A 16,705-nucleotide genomic window follows, 5' to 3' on the forward strand; every position below is an offset into this window, starting at 1 on the left:
GGAGGAAGAATGTGGGTCTATGGACGAGCCTCCCTCCCTGCCTCTCTCCCCAGCACCCTGACATTCCAAGCGCTGTCACTACTACAACCCCTCCCCTCTGAGACCGCTGTTCATTCTGTCGCCGAGCCGGCGCCGGCGATTGGTCGCTCCCCTTTCCTCTTTTGCATAGCCACGCCCGCTGAGTTGATTCCCCCTCTCCGGCGCTCGCCTGTCGCTGTAATGCAGTGCGGAGCTCGGAGGTGGCTGGGAGGCTGATCGCTGCTGCTGGGGGGAATATCGCACATTAGCGCAGGATTGTGGGCGCCTCTTTGCTCATCAGAGATAACAATCGGAGCGGTGCGTTCCTTGAAGGAGTCGATCTGTGCACAGGGTGGGCAACAACTGCAGCAGAGATCCGTCTTCTTTTTTTCCTCCTCTTAGTTTTAGTGGTGCAGTATGAAGTGCAGTTATGGCAAGAAGAGGTAAGACAGCTGTGAGGACACTGGAAGATTTGACCCTGGATTCTGGTTATGGTGGGGCTGCCGATTCCATCAGGTCCTCCAACTTGTCCCTGTGTTCAGATTCTCACCCGGTAGCTTATGCCCATGGAGGAAACTGCTGGCTTCTAACTGACTCCATGCACAGTAGACACAACAGCTTTGACACGGTCAATACTGTCCTGGCTGAAGACTCTGAGGTCCTGGACTGCTCAGGACAGTGCTCCAGGCTGCCTGACCTTGAGGAAGTCCCCTGGAGCCTTGAAGAGGTGGAGGCTCTTCTGAAGAAAGAGCAGATCCTGACCGGCGCCAACAGAGATGCCCTTTCCAAGTTGTCCACCCTGGTCAGCAGGTCCCTGGTCCGAATTGCCAAAGAGGCTCAACGCCTGAGCCTTCGTTTCGCCAAATGCACCAAGTACGAGATCCAAAGTGCCATGGAAATCGTGTTGGCCTGGTCCTTGTCTTCCGCTTGCACCGCCTCGGCCCTTGGCGCCCTCTCCCTCTACAACATGAGCACCGGGGACCGGCTCAGCCGGGGCAAGTCGGTCCGCTGCGGCCTCACCTTTTCCGTTGGGAAGTTCTACAGGTGGATGGTGGACAGCAGGGTGGCGCTGAGGATCCACGAACACTCTGCCATCTACCTGACGGCCTGCGTCGAGACCCTCTTCAAGGAGATCTGCAAGAGGGTCCTCGCCATGCCTCGCCCCGAAAAGGAGAACGAGGCGCCCAACTTTACAGCAGAATCCCTGGAGCAAGCAATTAACAACGATTCGGAGCTATGGGGTTTACTGCAGCCTTACCAGCACCTTATATGCGGTAAAAATGCAAGTGGTGAGTAGTACATCAAAAAAAAAAGCCAACATTATACAATTAAGAAAAAGAGGGCTTTAACTCATTGATATTCAATGTGGTTCTTCAATGTGATGTTCTGAAAATCAATGTTAGTCTTTAAAGGGATAGACCATATTCACGATCTGATGATCCTTCTGGTATCTGCTGTAGGTGACCATCCATATTTCATGGTTACCTGTGACTTATGTGCTGTTGTTTTGCCATAACATCTCCTAGAGTATGCCCTGCAGTGGCTGTGTAATTGATATTTTATCATCCAACACAACTGGGCTGGTTTTGTAACATGGTGCAAAGAGCGATGGTCAGTAGCAGCCAATCACCAATCACCTTTCAACAGGTTAATTCAGCCATAGATTTATGATTGACGTCAAATGATTGCTGACAATTTCACTGCCACGGGACCTGCCCCATAGGTGCATGGGCGTCAATGCTCGTATCCTCTGCCGCTCCTACCTTGGGGTGGGGGTAGGATGGCGGCAGAAAAATTCCAACCCATCCAATGGCCATTTTTTTTTTTTTTAGACGGGGTGGGCTGTGGTCTTTGGTTGTCACTAGATTTTTCCAATAATGGGTGGAGGAGATTGTAACCCTAAGGTTCCAGGGACCTTTAGAGTGGGCAGTTTAGTGAAAGCTGATTTCTGATTGGCTTAGATGGCTTACTACACATCATTGCTCCTTAAATCATACCGCCAGCTTTTTTCGCCAAAATAAGGAATTTATTGTAGCAATTAGATTAGCAATAAGCCATTGCAAAAATCTTCCCCCGGATACTCTCTCTTCCTGCAGATTGACGTGAAACAAATCTTAATCTGGAAGGAGGAGTGCATCTTTCCAGATAACAGGGCACATCCATGGTGCCAAACAACTGACCTTGATTGCGTCAATGCGAATATGAACTGAATTCAATATTTTTTCAGCAGGGCTTCTGGGCTAACTGAATCCATTGTGGTAATGAGCCTGTGCTTCCATGGATATAGGACTGTATATGGCAATGGATTGCAGGTTCCCTAGCCCCCTCCAGTAACACCTGTACAGCAGATCCTATCACTTGTGCATTGTTTTATTATTATTGTGCATTGTGACTTATGTGGTTTATTGTGGGTTTCTACAATGGTATCAGCAAACCTTCTCTCCAGGAAAGCCAAGCAGAGCTTTCTCTTATGTAGCAGTGTATGGATCTGGGGGTCTGCTGCGTCTGCTGCAGCTGGGGGCTCTTCGTTCTTGGCAAGATGTTAATGATTTCAAAGCTTGTTTATTCGTGCTGGTACATTGGATCCATGCTGCATCAATTTTCCCAGCTCCGTCCGTGGCATTCAGCCTGTGGAAGGGTGGCGTGTGTGCCCCCCCCCCCCCCCAGCCTTCTACAATCAGCTGTGTATTTGACATCTGTGTTGTCAGCTGTAGGTCGGATGTGTCTAAAAGTGTGTGTCTTCTACAGTGTGTCAAGCTTGACTCTCAGTGTGCTCTTGTGACAGTGTACTGTGCTACTGAATATGTTGGTGCTTTCTAAAGATTTGTGTTCAACCACCCTGCACCATAATCCAAAGGGATGGATGGACCAATAGAAGGATTGACTGGATAGATGGATAGGTAGATAGATAAATAAAATGTCCATCGATTGATATTTATACAGCCCAACACATAAAACCAGGATCATGATAGATAGATAGATCAATATATAGATAGATCGATAGATAGATAGACATACAGACTGATTACACTACATATAGAAGATAATTATACACACATATACATGAAAATTCACAAACATAAATGATATACTCAAAAATGCAATAAAACTCATTCACACATCTTATAATATTGTACATACTCATATATAATACAATGTTACCACACACAGTATACTCATACAGGCACACATTTGCAGTGTAGTATACACACCTTTGCGATTCCAGCACACACATTTGTAGCACAGTGCACATACGTGCTATCCAGTGCACACATATATATATATATATATATATATATATATATATATATATACACACAATGTTACCACACACAGTATACTCATACAGGCACACATTTGCAGTGTAGTATACACACCTTTTGCAATTCCAGCACACACATTCATAGCACAATGCACATACGTGCTATCCAGTGCACACAAATATGCAGAACGGTTTATTCTCACCTGCAAGCATACAAGCACACAGCGTTATTACAACCCAGCACTGACCCACCAATACCAATACAGCCATCTATCAGCACAAATAGGGGCTTCTTTAATCTAATCACCAAGACAATGAATATCGATTTACAATTCTGTAAGTGCACACACAGACACGCACGCTGCATTCGTTGCCAGTCACCCTGCTGTTTTCTGTGACCACAACCTCCCCAGAAACAAGCGGTCACAGTATATATATAGCCAGCCTAGAGCATGTCATGTCCTTTGCATTGATATATTATCCCTGACACATGGATTATTGATGCTCATCATTGTGCTGGAAGCATTGAACGTGCACCATGTGGACGGCTTGGAGATGGTTAGATTGCAGCATCACGTGACTGATGATGCAGCTTGCAGCGCATTGGAGTTACATGTTGCACATTTAGAGGGTTAGTCCATCTTTCAGTTTTTTTTTTTTGTAGATATTGGAGAGTCATTCTACCCACTAGCTCTTTTTAGGAATACCATAGATTTGTAAATATCACACTGGAAATGACAGTCTATAAGACATTTGGACTTTCCTGAAAAAAAACAACACCTGCTGCATAATAGTATGTGGCCTAGCCTGTTGGAGAAAGTGGTATGTGCGCCATGAAGTTCTTCCCTTTCCTTAATAAGAAGATGGAAGCATACTTTGCAAGGTCAATATTACCTCTAGGGGGGCTTTATATGGCCTGTTCTTTACTCGAATGTTGCACAGGGTTGTAAATTGGGGGCATTTGTGTAGGGACTTTTTCTGACCTGGGTTCCCAGGTCAGAACACCTCCAAAACATAACAGCCCTCATACTGGTTGTGGCCATTTATAACTGGATTTTGCTCATCCTGTTCGATTTATCTAAACCTTAGATAAATCCAACAGTTCTAAGGCAAACATGTACAGTAAATGTATTCATTCAGGGCAAAGCGGCAGATTTTCTTTAATATGCATACAACCTCCCCTATCCCCAGCAGCGCACACTTACCTTTCAGACACTTTGCTCAGCAGCCAGAATTGAGGAAAGGAAGCCTTGCGCAAGTTCTCAGTCTATCTCCCGGACTTCCTGTGGCAGCAATCAGCCAATAATCAAATACTAGTGCTGTCACAAGAGAGAAAAGTGGAGTGAGTGCTCTGTCATACCTGGAAGTACCGGGAGTTTTCCTTGCTCCTGGTGGCCAAATGGAGTGGCCAGAGGAGTAAAGAAAGCGAAGGAAATGTGAATATGTACTACGGGTTAAGGGTGTATTAAAACCAACCTGTTACTTTGTCTTGCATGGACAAAGTTCTGGTTTGCTTTAAACCTATTTTTGGACAGGCCATGGGTCTCCAAACTTTATAAACAAAGGGCTGGTTTACTGTCCTTAAGACTTTTAGGGGGCCAGATTATGGCCATTAGAAGTAGAAAAGGTCCAGATGTCAGTGAGAAAAAAAATCAATGCCCCTTTGTTGGTGGAGGAATGTGCCCCGTTATTGGTGTTATCGGGAGGAATTGTGCCCCTTCATTGGGGTCAGTGGTGGGGAATTTATGCGCATTGGATGAAATGGTGCCCCAAGAGATGGATAAAAGCAAGCAAAAGGCTGTATCTGGCCCCTGGGCCACAGTTTGGAGACAACTGTTTTAGACATTTAGAAAGTGGGTTTTTAAAGGGTCATTCTATTTTAGACTGACATTTGTTTCTGGAAGATTTTTAACCTATTCTCCTGTTGGCCGTCAGACCCTGTTGAATATTTATCTTATTTCATTCTCTGGCTGCAACAGGATGAGTGGGGGTGCCACTCTTAGCCCTTGTACACACGGTCAGACATTCTGACGGGAAAATGTCCGATTGGACCGTGTTGTCGGATAATCCGACCATGTGTGTGCTTCATCTGACTTTTTCTGTCAGAATGTCCGACCAACAAAGTTTGAGAGCTGGATATTATTATTTTCCGACAACATGATCCGATCGGACTTTGTCCGATCATTTGTAGAGAATTCCGATCGGACAAAGTGCCACGCATGCTCAGGTCAAATTCCTAGACCAAAGCTATTGGCTACTAACCTGAACGTAGTCCCGTCGTAATGAAATAACGTCATCACGTTACGAACGATCCGACAACTTTGTCCGACCGTGTGTATGCAACACCAGTTTCGGACAAAATCCGTTGGAAAAAATCAGACGGATTTTGTTGTCGGAATGTCCGACCGTGTGTACAAGGGCTTAGAGAACTGAAAATTCCAAGATGGTCAGGAGCAGTTATTATAGCGAAATCTTGCCTTGACGGTCTCCAAGCAATAAAAGCAGCCGAGTGGTGCCCACCAGCCTTCACCAATAACTGAAATGCCACTTTTGAATGAATTGACCTTTTAAAAGTTCGCTAGTGCCCATTTAAAGTGAAGTTTGATCCAAAGGTTAAAAACTTCTGTTAAAGCATATTTCGTTCAGCCAAAATTTCGCTGACTTGATGGTATGCTGATTTATTTATTTTTTTTGGTTGAGGTTTAGCAAAAACATTGTTCCTCAGGTGTGGGCGGGCATGAGATGTGTGTACAGTTAGCGTGTACTGTACTGACATTTGAGTAGGGGGAACCCATGAAAGGGACCTTTAGTTAAAAGGTATCTGAGAGCAGTGAAAAAAAAACCCAGCAGACAACTAAAAAAAGCCCTGAAAAACAAACGAGAGGGAAAATACCATAACCTACATGAAATAAGGCGAGTACAAAGAACAAGCACACGCTATGTTACCATGTCCCTGATGACCAGAGCTTGTGAGACATGCGGAGACTTAGTAATTCTTTGACTCATCACTCTGAAGTGAAGGGAAGCTTCATTGTATGAGAGCCATCTGTTTTTTTTTTGTTTTTTTTTTATCTTTTTTTATATACAGTATATAAAAAAGATACGTAGTATTTTTTTTTTTTTATTATTTAATCTTATTTAGAGGGTCAAGCTACCTATAACTGATATTTCAGTTTGTTAGATGCTGTAGAGCTAAAAGGCTCTGATATCTCATGTTGATGGTACTGGTATATACAGTATATAAAAACGATACATAATTTTTTGAATTTTTTTTTTTTTTATTTAATCTTATTTAGAGGGTCGATCTAGCTAAAACTGATATTTTAGAGTTTGTTAGATGCTGTAGAGCAAAACCATCCGAAAGTCTATGATCTCTCTTGTTGATGGTACTGGCATATACAGTATATAAAAAGGATACAAAGTATTTTTAATTTTTTATTTTTTTTTATTTAATCTTATTTAGAGGGTCAAGCTACCTAAAACTGATATTTCAGAGTTTGTTAGATGCTGTAGAGCTAAACCATTTGAAAGTCTCTGATATCTCTTGGTGATGGTAATGATCGCCAGTAGGGGAACTGCACACCTACTGTCGCTAATTATTTGTGGTCTCCTGCTTGGAATTGTTTTATATAGCGGAAAATGCAACAGGAAAGGCTGAAGCGCTAAAAAAAGTGGGCACCAACACCCAGAAACTGGAGTCTGTATATATGGTAGGTAGATCTCACTATTGGAGCATCCAAGATGTATTAGCCCTTGTACACACGGTCGGACATTTCGACAACCAAATCCGTCAGATTTTGTCCGTTGGATTTTGTCCGTCGGATCTTGCCTGAAACTGTTGCATACACACGGTCGGACAAAGTTGTCGAAAAATCCGATCTTTCAGAATGTGATGACGGAATTTCATTACGATGGGACTACGTTCAGGCTAGTAGCCAATAGCTTTGATGTAGGAATTTGATCTGAGCATGCGTGGCACTTTGTCCGATCAAAATTCTCTACACATGATCGGAGTATGTCCTATCGGACCAGTTTGTCGGAAAATATTTCCAGCAAGTTTGAAAATTTGGTCCGACGGATATTCCGACGGAAACAGTCCGATGCATACCACACACAGTCGGATTATCCGACAACACAGTCCGATAGGACACATTCCGACGGATTCTCCGACCGTGTATACAATGGCTAAGAGGCCATGGGTTGCCTTTAACCACCAGACTCCACCTGGCTGTAACTGAAATGAAAGCACTCTATCGCTAGGTACCTGGTCCTCTTCTGCGTTCTGTTTCTCAGTGGGGGAGATTTAAAACAGAATACGGCACGGCTGTGCATGGTAGCCAATCGGCTTCTAACCTCAGCTTGTTCAATTAAATTTTGCCGATAAAACCTGGAAGCTGATTGGTGGCTTTGCTGAGCTGCACTGGATTTTGCACACTCCAGTTTTAGTAAATAACCCCCAGTCTGTCAGTCTCTGCTTCACTACAGTGTCCAGCACTTAAAAGGCCTGGAGGATGGTATCAAATTCTGACTTTCCCAGAAGTGCTGGAAGCAAGTGTTAACCCCTTTACAAACTGGGCTTTTTTTTAACTTTTTTTTTTTTATCTAGTGGTACCGTAGTTATTTTAATATGTTACAAGACTTGTTTTTGTGTCTACATTTTTTTATATACATACCTTTATGTTTTGTCATATACATTACAAAAAGTTTGTTGGTCCAAACTCAGAGCGTTTGCATCCAGGTCCACTTTTGCCAACCTAAACGGGTATAAATGAACTTAATATATATTAGGTATACAAATAAATGTATATTCGTTTATATTAGGCCACGCATAATATGACATGGGTACATTTTATCTCCCATTGCAATATGGAACAAAAAACAAAATGAACGAATGTGACATTCGTTTACATTCTATAGATCTTTTATAAAAAAATAATGAATTCAACACTTTCTAAACAGATTCAAGAAGGCTCAATATACTGGCCATAAAGGCAGTAAACAGCAATAGTCCCATCATGTCCTCTCAGGCACACTCCCCTGTGGCATGCTTAAACTTGTAGTTTACTGGTGACTGACGTGTCCTGAGTTAACGCCAGTTGCTCAGTTTCTTTGGAAACATTTGTTGAATTGTGCAACAACTTCCTATTTTGCGGTTCAAAAAGTCATTCTGAAACACTATATTGGTGAAAAAAACTGTGTCATCCATGTTCATGAATAAACACGTTCTGAGATTTGACTGTCATGTGTCGCCCTCTGAGCTGTGGATGCGCAGCTGTACTAGAGATGGTGGAGGGGAAAGAATTTTTTAGCTAATTAACTAATTACAGGAACGTGCTTTAGACGCTGGCTGCAGACATGCACTATAGTCCTGTCAGGGAGGCATGCAGCTTTGCCAGTAGAGTCTGCAAATGTAAACAGCATTAATCCCCACCCCGTGCCCTGGGGCCCCACACTGAGTAGACTTAGCGCCGATACTATACAAGCCTGATGTGTGCTCTGAGTTAGGTCTATCTGTCTGCTGAGATATGTATATGTATCTTTGTGAAATGCAAAAAAAACGTGGACCAATACCATATATTTAAGACTGTATGCACCATAAAAGCTCATGAGCCAGTGCCTAGGGGCAATAGCACAAGGACAATGTCAGTCTTGCCAGCAACAGGTTTGCTAAATAGAACACTCACTTGCTTCTATGGCATCACTTTCTTATCACTTTCTTTCTTATGGCACACCCCCTGCTAAATCAGACAAAATTCAAGCTGTGGTTGGCCTTGCAATCACCAACCTGCTTGGCAAAAGTCGATTTAAAATCCAACAACTATTGGCAAAATATAGACTGCATGCTAACAGAGGCAGTCACTGTTCTGCAGTGGCATTTATTCAGTCAGTGCCATGGCTGCTTGCATACAATAGCTGGCAGCGGATATTTCTCCATCCACCCTGTTACAGTGCTTGGGGGAATCGATTGATTTTCTCTCAAGCCGTCTATGACCAGCTTTACTCCCGTTGGTTGCATGACACCTCATTCCTCCAGTAGACACATATGAGTTGTTTTTTTGATCTCCTAGAAATTCCCTAGATACAAGATTGCTCATCTGACATGGGTCTTATGCCCTGTACACACGGTCGGAAATTCTGACAGAAAAGGGCAGATCGGAATATATTGTCGGAAAATCCGATTGTTTGTGGGCTCTATCAGACTTTTTCCGTTGGAAATTTAGACGGAAAAAAATTTGACAGCAGGATCTAAAATTTTCTGACAAAAAAAATCAGATCGGACTTTTTCCAATCCTTTGTAGAGAATTCTGATCGGACAAAGTGCCACGCATGCTTAGATCAAATTACGAGACCAAAGCTATTGGCTACTAGCCTCAACGTAGTCCTGTCGTAACGAACGAATGTCATCACATTCCGAATGATCGGATTTTCCATCAACTTTGTCCGACAGTGTGTATGCAACACCAGTTTAGGACAAAATCCGTCGGAAAAAATTAGACGGATTTTGTGGTCAGAATGTCTGACCATGTGAACAGGGCATTAGAGGGGTCAACACCAAGCCTAACAATATGCACATTGTGATAACCTCTCTCATATTTTGTATAATTTTTGGACACCTTTGGAAATCTGTTGATAAATTCAGTAATAATAATTTGATCCAAAGGCTCAGATACATGGAGCTTTGCAGGTGTAAGGAAAATTATAGATTCAGCAACCACTTCCCAAACCAGTCCCTATTTTTTGAATTTGTGTGGAGTTTCCCTTTAAGGCTGGGTTCACACTGCTGCGGCTACGAGAACCGGATGTGATTCGCACCACACTGCAGTGCAAATCAGATCCGATCTCTGTACGATGCGAGTTCAGCCATACAGATAGTATGGCTGAATTTGCATCGCACAGGACCCTTTTTTTGGTCCGCAGCAGAATCGGATCGCATGGGTGTTCACACCATGCGATCCGATTCCTGTCCGAGTTTGCAGATCGCACTGCGATATGCGAACTGATCTGGGGGTGTCATTAACATTTCATTGACACTCCCAGCAGTTCGCATAGGGCAGTGTGAACTGTCGCCGGGAGGCATGCGATGCGGGAACCCGCCGCGGATTTGCGACGTTCCCGCATTGCTGCAATGTGAACCTAGCCTAAGAGTGGGAATTTTCCCTTTGTGATAGCTCTTTCATTGTGGAATGTATTATATTTTATCTGGCAAGTAGATCAACTCTGCTTCTCTCAGTGTAGGTTGAAATACCACAAAACTGAAATGGTTACACTTACACCCGAATAGTCAAAGTATATAATTCTCTCTTGTAATTTCTTACAAAATTGACTTAGAACACTTATTAAATTATTAACTTGGAACACTTTGAGCCTTCAAAGTCAGACAGTCTATTTGGTCAGGTCAAAGCTATCGAACAATGTAACTGACAGAAAGCCATGTGTGAGCTCCATGTTAGTCTGTTTTAGAGCTTACACAGGACTAAGTACCTTCCCTCTGCCTCATGTGACATTGCTCAGGCCTAGCGGTTGCTCTGCATAATTACAATCAGTGCTACAGCAAGGTAATTATTAGTAGCAGAAAAGGTGCAGTAAGGTTCGAGGAGAAGTATAGAAAAAAACTGTTTGCAGTTTGTTTTGCATTCCTGTGACCCGTACTATACTTCTCTTTTAAAGGGAGGGTTACAGGAAGGGTTAGTGTTGGGGTTACATTGAGAGCTAGTAGCAGGTTAGAGGGAAGATTAGTGTTAGAGTTACTCTAAAGCAAGACTCTGACAGCCACAAGCATGACACCCAGAGGCAGAGGCATGATGGGACTTGTTGTTTTGCAACAGCTGGAGGTCCGCTAATTGCATATCCCTGCTCTAAAGGTTAGTGTTAGGGTTACAGGAAGGATTAATATTAGGGTTACATGGAGGGTTAGTGTTTGGGTTACCTAGAGGATTTGAGTTACAGTAAAGGTTAGTGTTAGGAGGGTTGGTGTTTACAGAGAGAGGGTTAGTGTAAAGCCCCGTACACACGAGCGGACTTTTCAACATCCAAAGTCCGACGGACTGAGTCCGTCAGACTATTCGATCGTGTGTGGGCTGCAACGGACTTTTGACTCGCCAAAGTCCGAAGGACTTTAGAATATGGAACATGCTTCAAATTTTTCCGAAGGAACTCCGCCGGACCCGGTCCCTTCGAAAAATTTGCTCGTGTGTATGCTATTCCGACGGACTAAAACCGACGCTAGGGCAGCTATTGGCTACTGGCTATGAACTTCCTTATTCGAATCCAGTCGTACGTCATCACGTTCGAATCCGTCGGAGTTTAGTGGGATTGTGTGTGGCCAAGTCCGCTCAGCCGAAAAGTCCGTCAGAACTCTGTCGGAACTCTGGTAGAACTCCGACGGAACTCCTTCGGAAGTCTGTCGGACATAAGTCCTCTCGTGTGTACGGGGCTTTAGAGTTCCATGGAGGGTTTGTGTTAGGGTTGCGGGGGGTTAGTGCTAGGGTCATCCCTTTTCTTTGAACCCACGGTGGTGCACAAAAACAAAAAAAAGTGCATGTGAAAAACACACACAAACAAAAGCACTTAAGAGTGTGTCTCTATTCCACCACCTGAAGAAGTGTGACTCTACCTTGACCCGCTTGGAGTGCAAGGCTTGACTTGGTCCACCTAGCCAAAAGGACTGACGGACCCTTCTTCTTATTGTCAGCCGAAGCTGACCAACAAGTACTAGGTGAGGAGCACCCTCGAAGAGACCTTAGAGTCACAGGCCGGGTTAGTGTAACAGTGAAATGTAGTGTGAGGATTACATATGGATGGTTAGTGTTAGGGTTAAATAAAAATAGAGTGTTAGGGGTACATGGAGGGTTGGAGCTAGGGTTACAAGGAGGGATAGTGTTATGGTTACAGAGAAAGTTAGCATTAGTGTTAGAGGGAGGGTTAGAAGTACTGTGAGGGTTAGTGTTACGGGCACAGGATAGATGTACTGTATGTTACAGTACATCTTAGTATGAGGGTCTCAGGGAGGGTTAGGGTTACAGTGAAGGTATATGTTAGGGCTACAGAGAGAGTTAGTGTTACACAAAGGGTTAATATTAGGATAACGAACATGGTGGTACAGGGAGAATTAGTGTAGAAGTAACAGAGAGGGTTTATGCAAGGGGGGCCTTTGGGTAGGGTAATTTCACTCTGTGCCGAAAACGGGCACTGCTAATTTTCTGGAACTGGCAACTAATGCTATATTAAATGTCCTTTGTAGGGCCTGCGTAGAGGCTGAATGTAGAGGGAATGTCCACATTGCCCATAGCAACCACATACTCAACCCGTTGTTTTACAGATGTAAGTTGAAGTGAAGCGGAGCATCTGATTGGAAAAACATAAGTTCTACTCCAGTTTTAATACATAAGGCTATTGTTCTTTGTTAAGAAGCGATGCTATAATCGGCACCGATTATGACTGCTACTGGCTGCTTCCAGCCCCCTTTCATTTTCTTTTAATACCCATCTTGAGAGTAATTCTCTTTGCTAAAGCATGCAACAATCTGTTGTTCCCCCTTGTGAAGGTTTCCCTTCTTTACAATATAATTTGGCCTCTATGGGTTTGTAATAGCTTACATCCTGGCAAAATTTCAGCCGAATATTGTTCCCAGGCCTTGTTCTGTACAGATTCAGCTCAGAAATCGCTCAAGTGATAACATTTCCCAACGGAAGTGGTTGGACTGTTTCTTTTTTTTTTGCATTGCTTAATTCTTCTTCAGTTTTGATTTTAATCAGCGTCTGAAGTTGATGATCAAGACCAGCTCCATTTAAAACTGATATTCCAATGTTGGTATGAATCACCTCCAGCCTTCTTAGCCCTTGTACACACGGTCAAACATTCCGACTGAAAATGTCCGATCGGACCGTGTTGTCGGATAATCCGACTGTATGTGGGCTCCATCGGACTGTTTCCGTCGGAATATCCGACAGACAAAGTTTTAGAGCTGGGCTATAAAACTTTCTGACAACATGATCCGATCGGACTTTGTCCGATCATTTGTAGAGAATTCCGATCGGACAAAGTGCCACGCATGCTCAGATCAAATTCCTAGACCAAAGCTATTGGCTACTAGCCTGAACGTAGTCCCGTCGTAACGAAATAACGTCATCACGTTACGGACGATCGGATTTTCCGTCAACTTTGTCCGACCGTCGGTATGCAACACCAGTTTCGGACATAATCCGGCGGACAAAATCCGACGGATTTTGTTGTCGGAATGTCCGACCGTGTATACAAGGGCTTAGACCTCTAAAGCTGGCCATACAGGTATACTGTTTTAATAGCTTCTTGATTTTGAGCGACTTTGCAGTCAAAGTTGGGATGGGTATGGGTGAAAAATATGTTTAAGTGGGTTTCATAGATTTCCATGTCACTTTTTATCATTTCAAAGCTCGAGACAGGGAACCAGTTTAAACCATGAGTGGCAGGTTATGGATGGTTCGGTTCTATGTGTTTTTAAGGTAAAAGATTAGAACATTTCAAAGATTAGAACTGGGAATTTGTGTGAGGTTGCTTCTTTGGTAGAGAGTTGAGAGAGAAAGAAATCAACATGTCATTCAATTTGCCAGAAAATATAGACAACTGATTATCAGTTTTGTGTAAAGATGGCCTTTAAATTAAAACCAAACGAGGGTGTATTGGAAGCGGCCAGTTAAAAAACAAAAACACAGAAAGCAGAAAGAAAGGCGTTTGTTTGGCAGAAGAAAAATGTACAAAGTGTCTTCTACTAATCCTTTTTTTTTTAAAGCCCAACTCTGGACATATACATCATATAATGCTCAATCAGTCTTGATGAACACCTACCTTATGCCGCGTACACACGATCAGAATTACGGCCAGAAAAAGACCGATGAGAGCTTTTCATCGGAAAATGCGACCGTGTGTATGCTCCATCGGAATTTAGCTGTCCGAATTTCCGCCAGCCAAAAATTGATAGTATGTTCTTAATCAAAGACGGAAAAAATTTCTATCGGAAATTCCGATCGTGTGTATGCAATTCCGACAAAATCGCGCATTCTCAGATTGAACTATGAGACAGAAGCTATTGGCTACTGGCTATTGGACTTCCTTTTTCTAGTCCCGTCGTACGTGTTGTACGTCACCGCGTTATAAACGATCGGAATTTGGTGTGACCGTGTGTAGGCAAAACAGCTTGAGCCGAATTCCGTCGGAATTCCGCCGGGAAAACAATCAGAGCTTTTTCCAATGAGAATCCCAATCGTGTGTATGCGGCATTACAGTTCAGTCCCAGAGTAGCCAGCCCTCCAATCTTCTACTATACTGGCCTGGAATCTGGACAGGACCTCAGCCTCAATTCGTATGTAATGACATCAGTAATGGGAAGCCATACAACTGGTAAAGAAGGGTGGCTTTGAAGACTGGTCTACCAGCAAGGAGTAGTAGTAGTAGTAAGCCCCCAAAAAGAGCTGTATATCTAGTATATAAAGCAGAAGGGAGCAGGGGGGGTTAGGCAAGGCTACCATTATTTTTTTTTTTTGATGAATACCTATAATTTCACTTTAAAGATATAAACCGCCTCCACTTTAAAAACCCGAGCGGTATCCAACCGAGCCTAATATGCCAAAACCAAACCAGAACCTGCCTAAACCTGCATATGCTCTGTGCACAGAGGCGTACTAAGTAGGGGGTGGGGGTGCGGGCCACCCCGGGTGCTACACACGGGGGGGGTGTCAGGCCAGCACCCCCCTCCGCGATTATAGTGGTGGCAGCGCTGCGGGATTAGGCGGCAGCACAGTGACAGCCTGTGAATTGCATTGCCCAGTGCTTAAAAAAATATGCATCACCTACAACTCACTGGCAGCATGCTTGCTTCCAGTCTGTGATTGAGAAAATGTTATAGTGGTTGTTAACCCTTCTATACACCCAGTGAAGTGACTGGCCTTGGGTAATACACAGAGATAAAACAAATCCTCCTACATAAGGTGTACCTGTTTATCTGTTGTCTTCTCTCTACATCTATTCAAAGTGCTGAATATTTAAAGCTTGTCTGAGAGTTCAGAAAACAGGGGTCGGAGACTAGCTTTGTTTTTGTTTTGTTTTTTTTCAGCTTTGGTTTGCTTTAATGAGGAGCTCTGCATAGAAGTTAAGGACAAAATATGATCTCTCCACCCGCGATGTATTTTACATGATCGTTGTTGGGGAAATGAACAGAGCTTGCTACTTTATTAGTGATGAAAGTCGTTGTATCTGTTACTATGGTTACAGCAGAATGCCTAATATGCAGCACAGCGAGACAGGACGGCAGAGACAGTGATAGCACCTGACCAGCATGTGGTTAGTCGGATTCAGTGGATGAGCTGTGCTGGGATCCAGGAATAGTTAGTCATGCAATGTTCCTGTTGGATGCCTGCCTAAAAAAAATAAAATAAAGGCAATTTTAATAAAGAGAAATGTCTCCTTGCCCACCCAAAGGCTGGCCAATTATTAATAGACAATAGATCCATCCTTGCTTATTAAAGATGGGGCGAGGTAAAAAGATCCTTAGAAAGTCATACCTGTAAAAGGTGAGTATACTGTATATATTTACCTTTCTTGCTGCCCAGGCCTCCAAAAGAACTCCAATGCTGAGAAACAGCCCTCCAAATTCTGTTGGGAAACCGACACTTCCAGAAGTGTCGATTCCACAACCCGCCCACAACCCTCAATGGTTTCCCGCTCTATCCTCTACTCATTACAGGATACAGGAGCTGTGGGGGAACCCATGGTTTTGACGCTCCTCCTTCGCAGTTATGCCTTTGTAGGCCTAAAAAGATACATTTAAAACATTTCTTGTAGTCAGGTAAATATGAAATATTTCAGATAGTTTGTATGTATTCTCACTGCCTGACAACAGATGGAGCTTTAGATTCTGTTTTTCATTTTTTCCTTGTTTAAAAGGCTCCTATTTACTGAGTTCAATAGCTCAAGCTGAAGTTTAAAAACACTAGTACGTGAATCGGTGCAGTGACTCCTACCCCTCTCTATCGCTCCCTCTATACAGCTCCATCTGTGGTTTAATTCAAGTCTGTGCAGTTTATCCCTGGTTCCCACTGACAGCGGGAATGAAATCATGCGAGTTCAGCTGAACTTGCACGATTTCATTCCCGCATGTCAATCCCGACTTTGGGGGCAATTTCAGAGACATCTGTGCTTGTTTCTGCACAAATGTCAATGGTAATTGCACCCTGAAATCGCCAAGAGTAGTACAGAAATGAATTTTGGTAATCTATGTGGAGCTGCAAATGTCCAATCGCATTCCAAATCACATCAATGTGAACCAGGACTTAAAGTGGTTGTAAACCCTTTACTACCACTTTTGCCTACAGGTAAGCCAATAATAAGGCTTACCTGTGGGTACCGTGAATATCTCATAAACTTGCATAGGAGATATTCACTGTATCCGCA

General features: G+C 43.4%; 1 protein-coding gene across 2 annotated transcripts in view; it reads left to right on the top strand.

Annotated features, from left to right (window-relative positions):
- The first annotated feature begins 211 nt into the window (after nucleotides 1–211).
- Nucleotides 212–16,705, top strand: part of ABTB3 (ankyrin repeat and BTB domain containing 3) — a 455,607-nt gene continuing 439,113 nt past the window's right edge. For both annotated transcript variants that reach the window (XM_077468481.1, XM_077468482.1), the window contains exon 1: nucleotides 212–1,307. In XM_077468481.1, coding sequence (XP_077324607.1) covers nucleotides 449–1,307 — 859 coding nt within the window. In that variant the 5' untranslated portion in view covers nucleotides 212–448. The remainder of the gene's footprint in view (nucleotides 1,308–16,705) is intronic.

The sequence above is a fragment of the Lithobates pipiens genome, unplaced genomic scaffold (assembly GCF_037356315.1).
Source record: "Lithobates pipiens isolate NorthernLeopardFrog02 unplaced genomic scaffold, aLitPip1_a1.2 Scaffold_8, whole genome shotgun sequence".
NCBI classification, from domain to species: domain Eukaryota; kingdom Metazoa; phylum Chordata; class Amphibia; order Anura; family Ranidae; genus Lithobates; species Lithobates pipiens.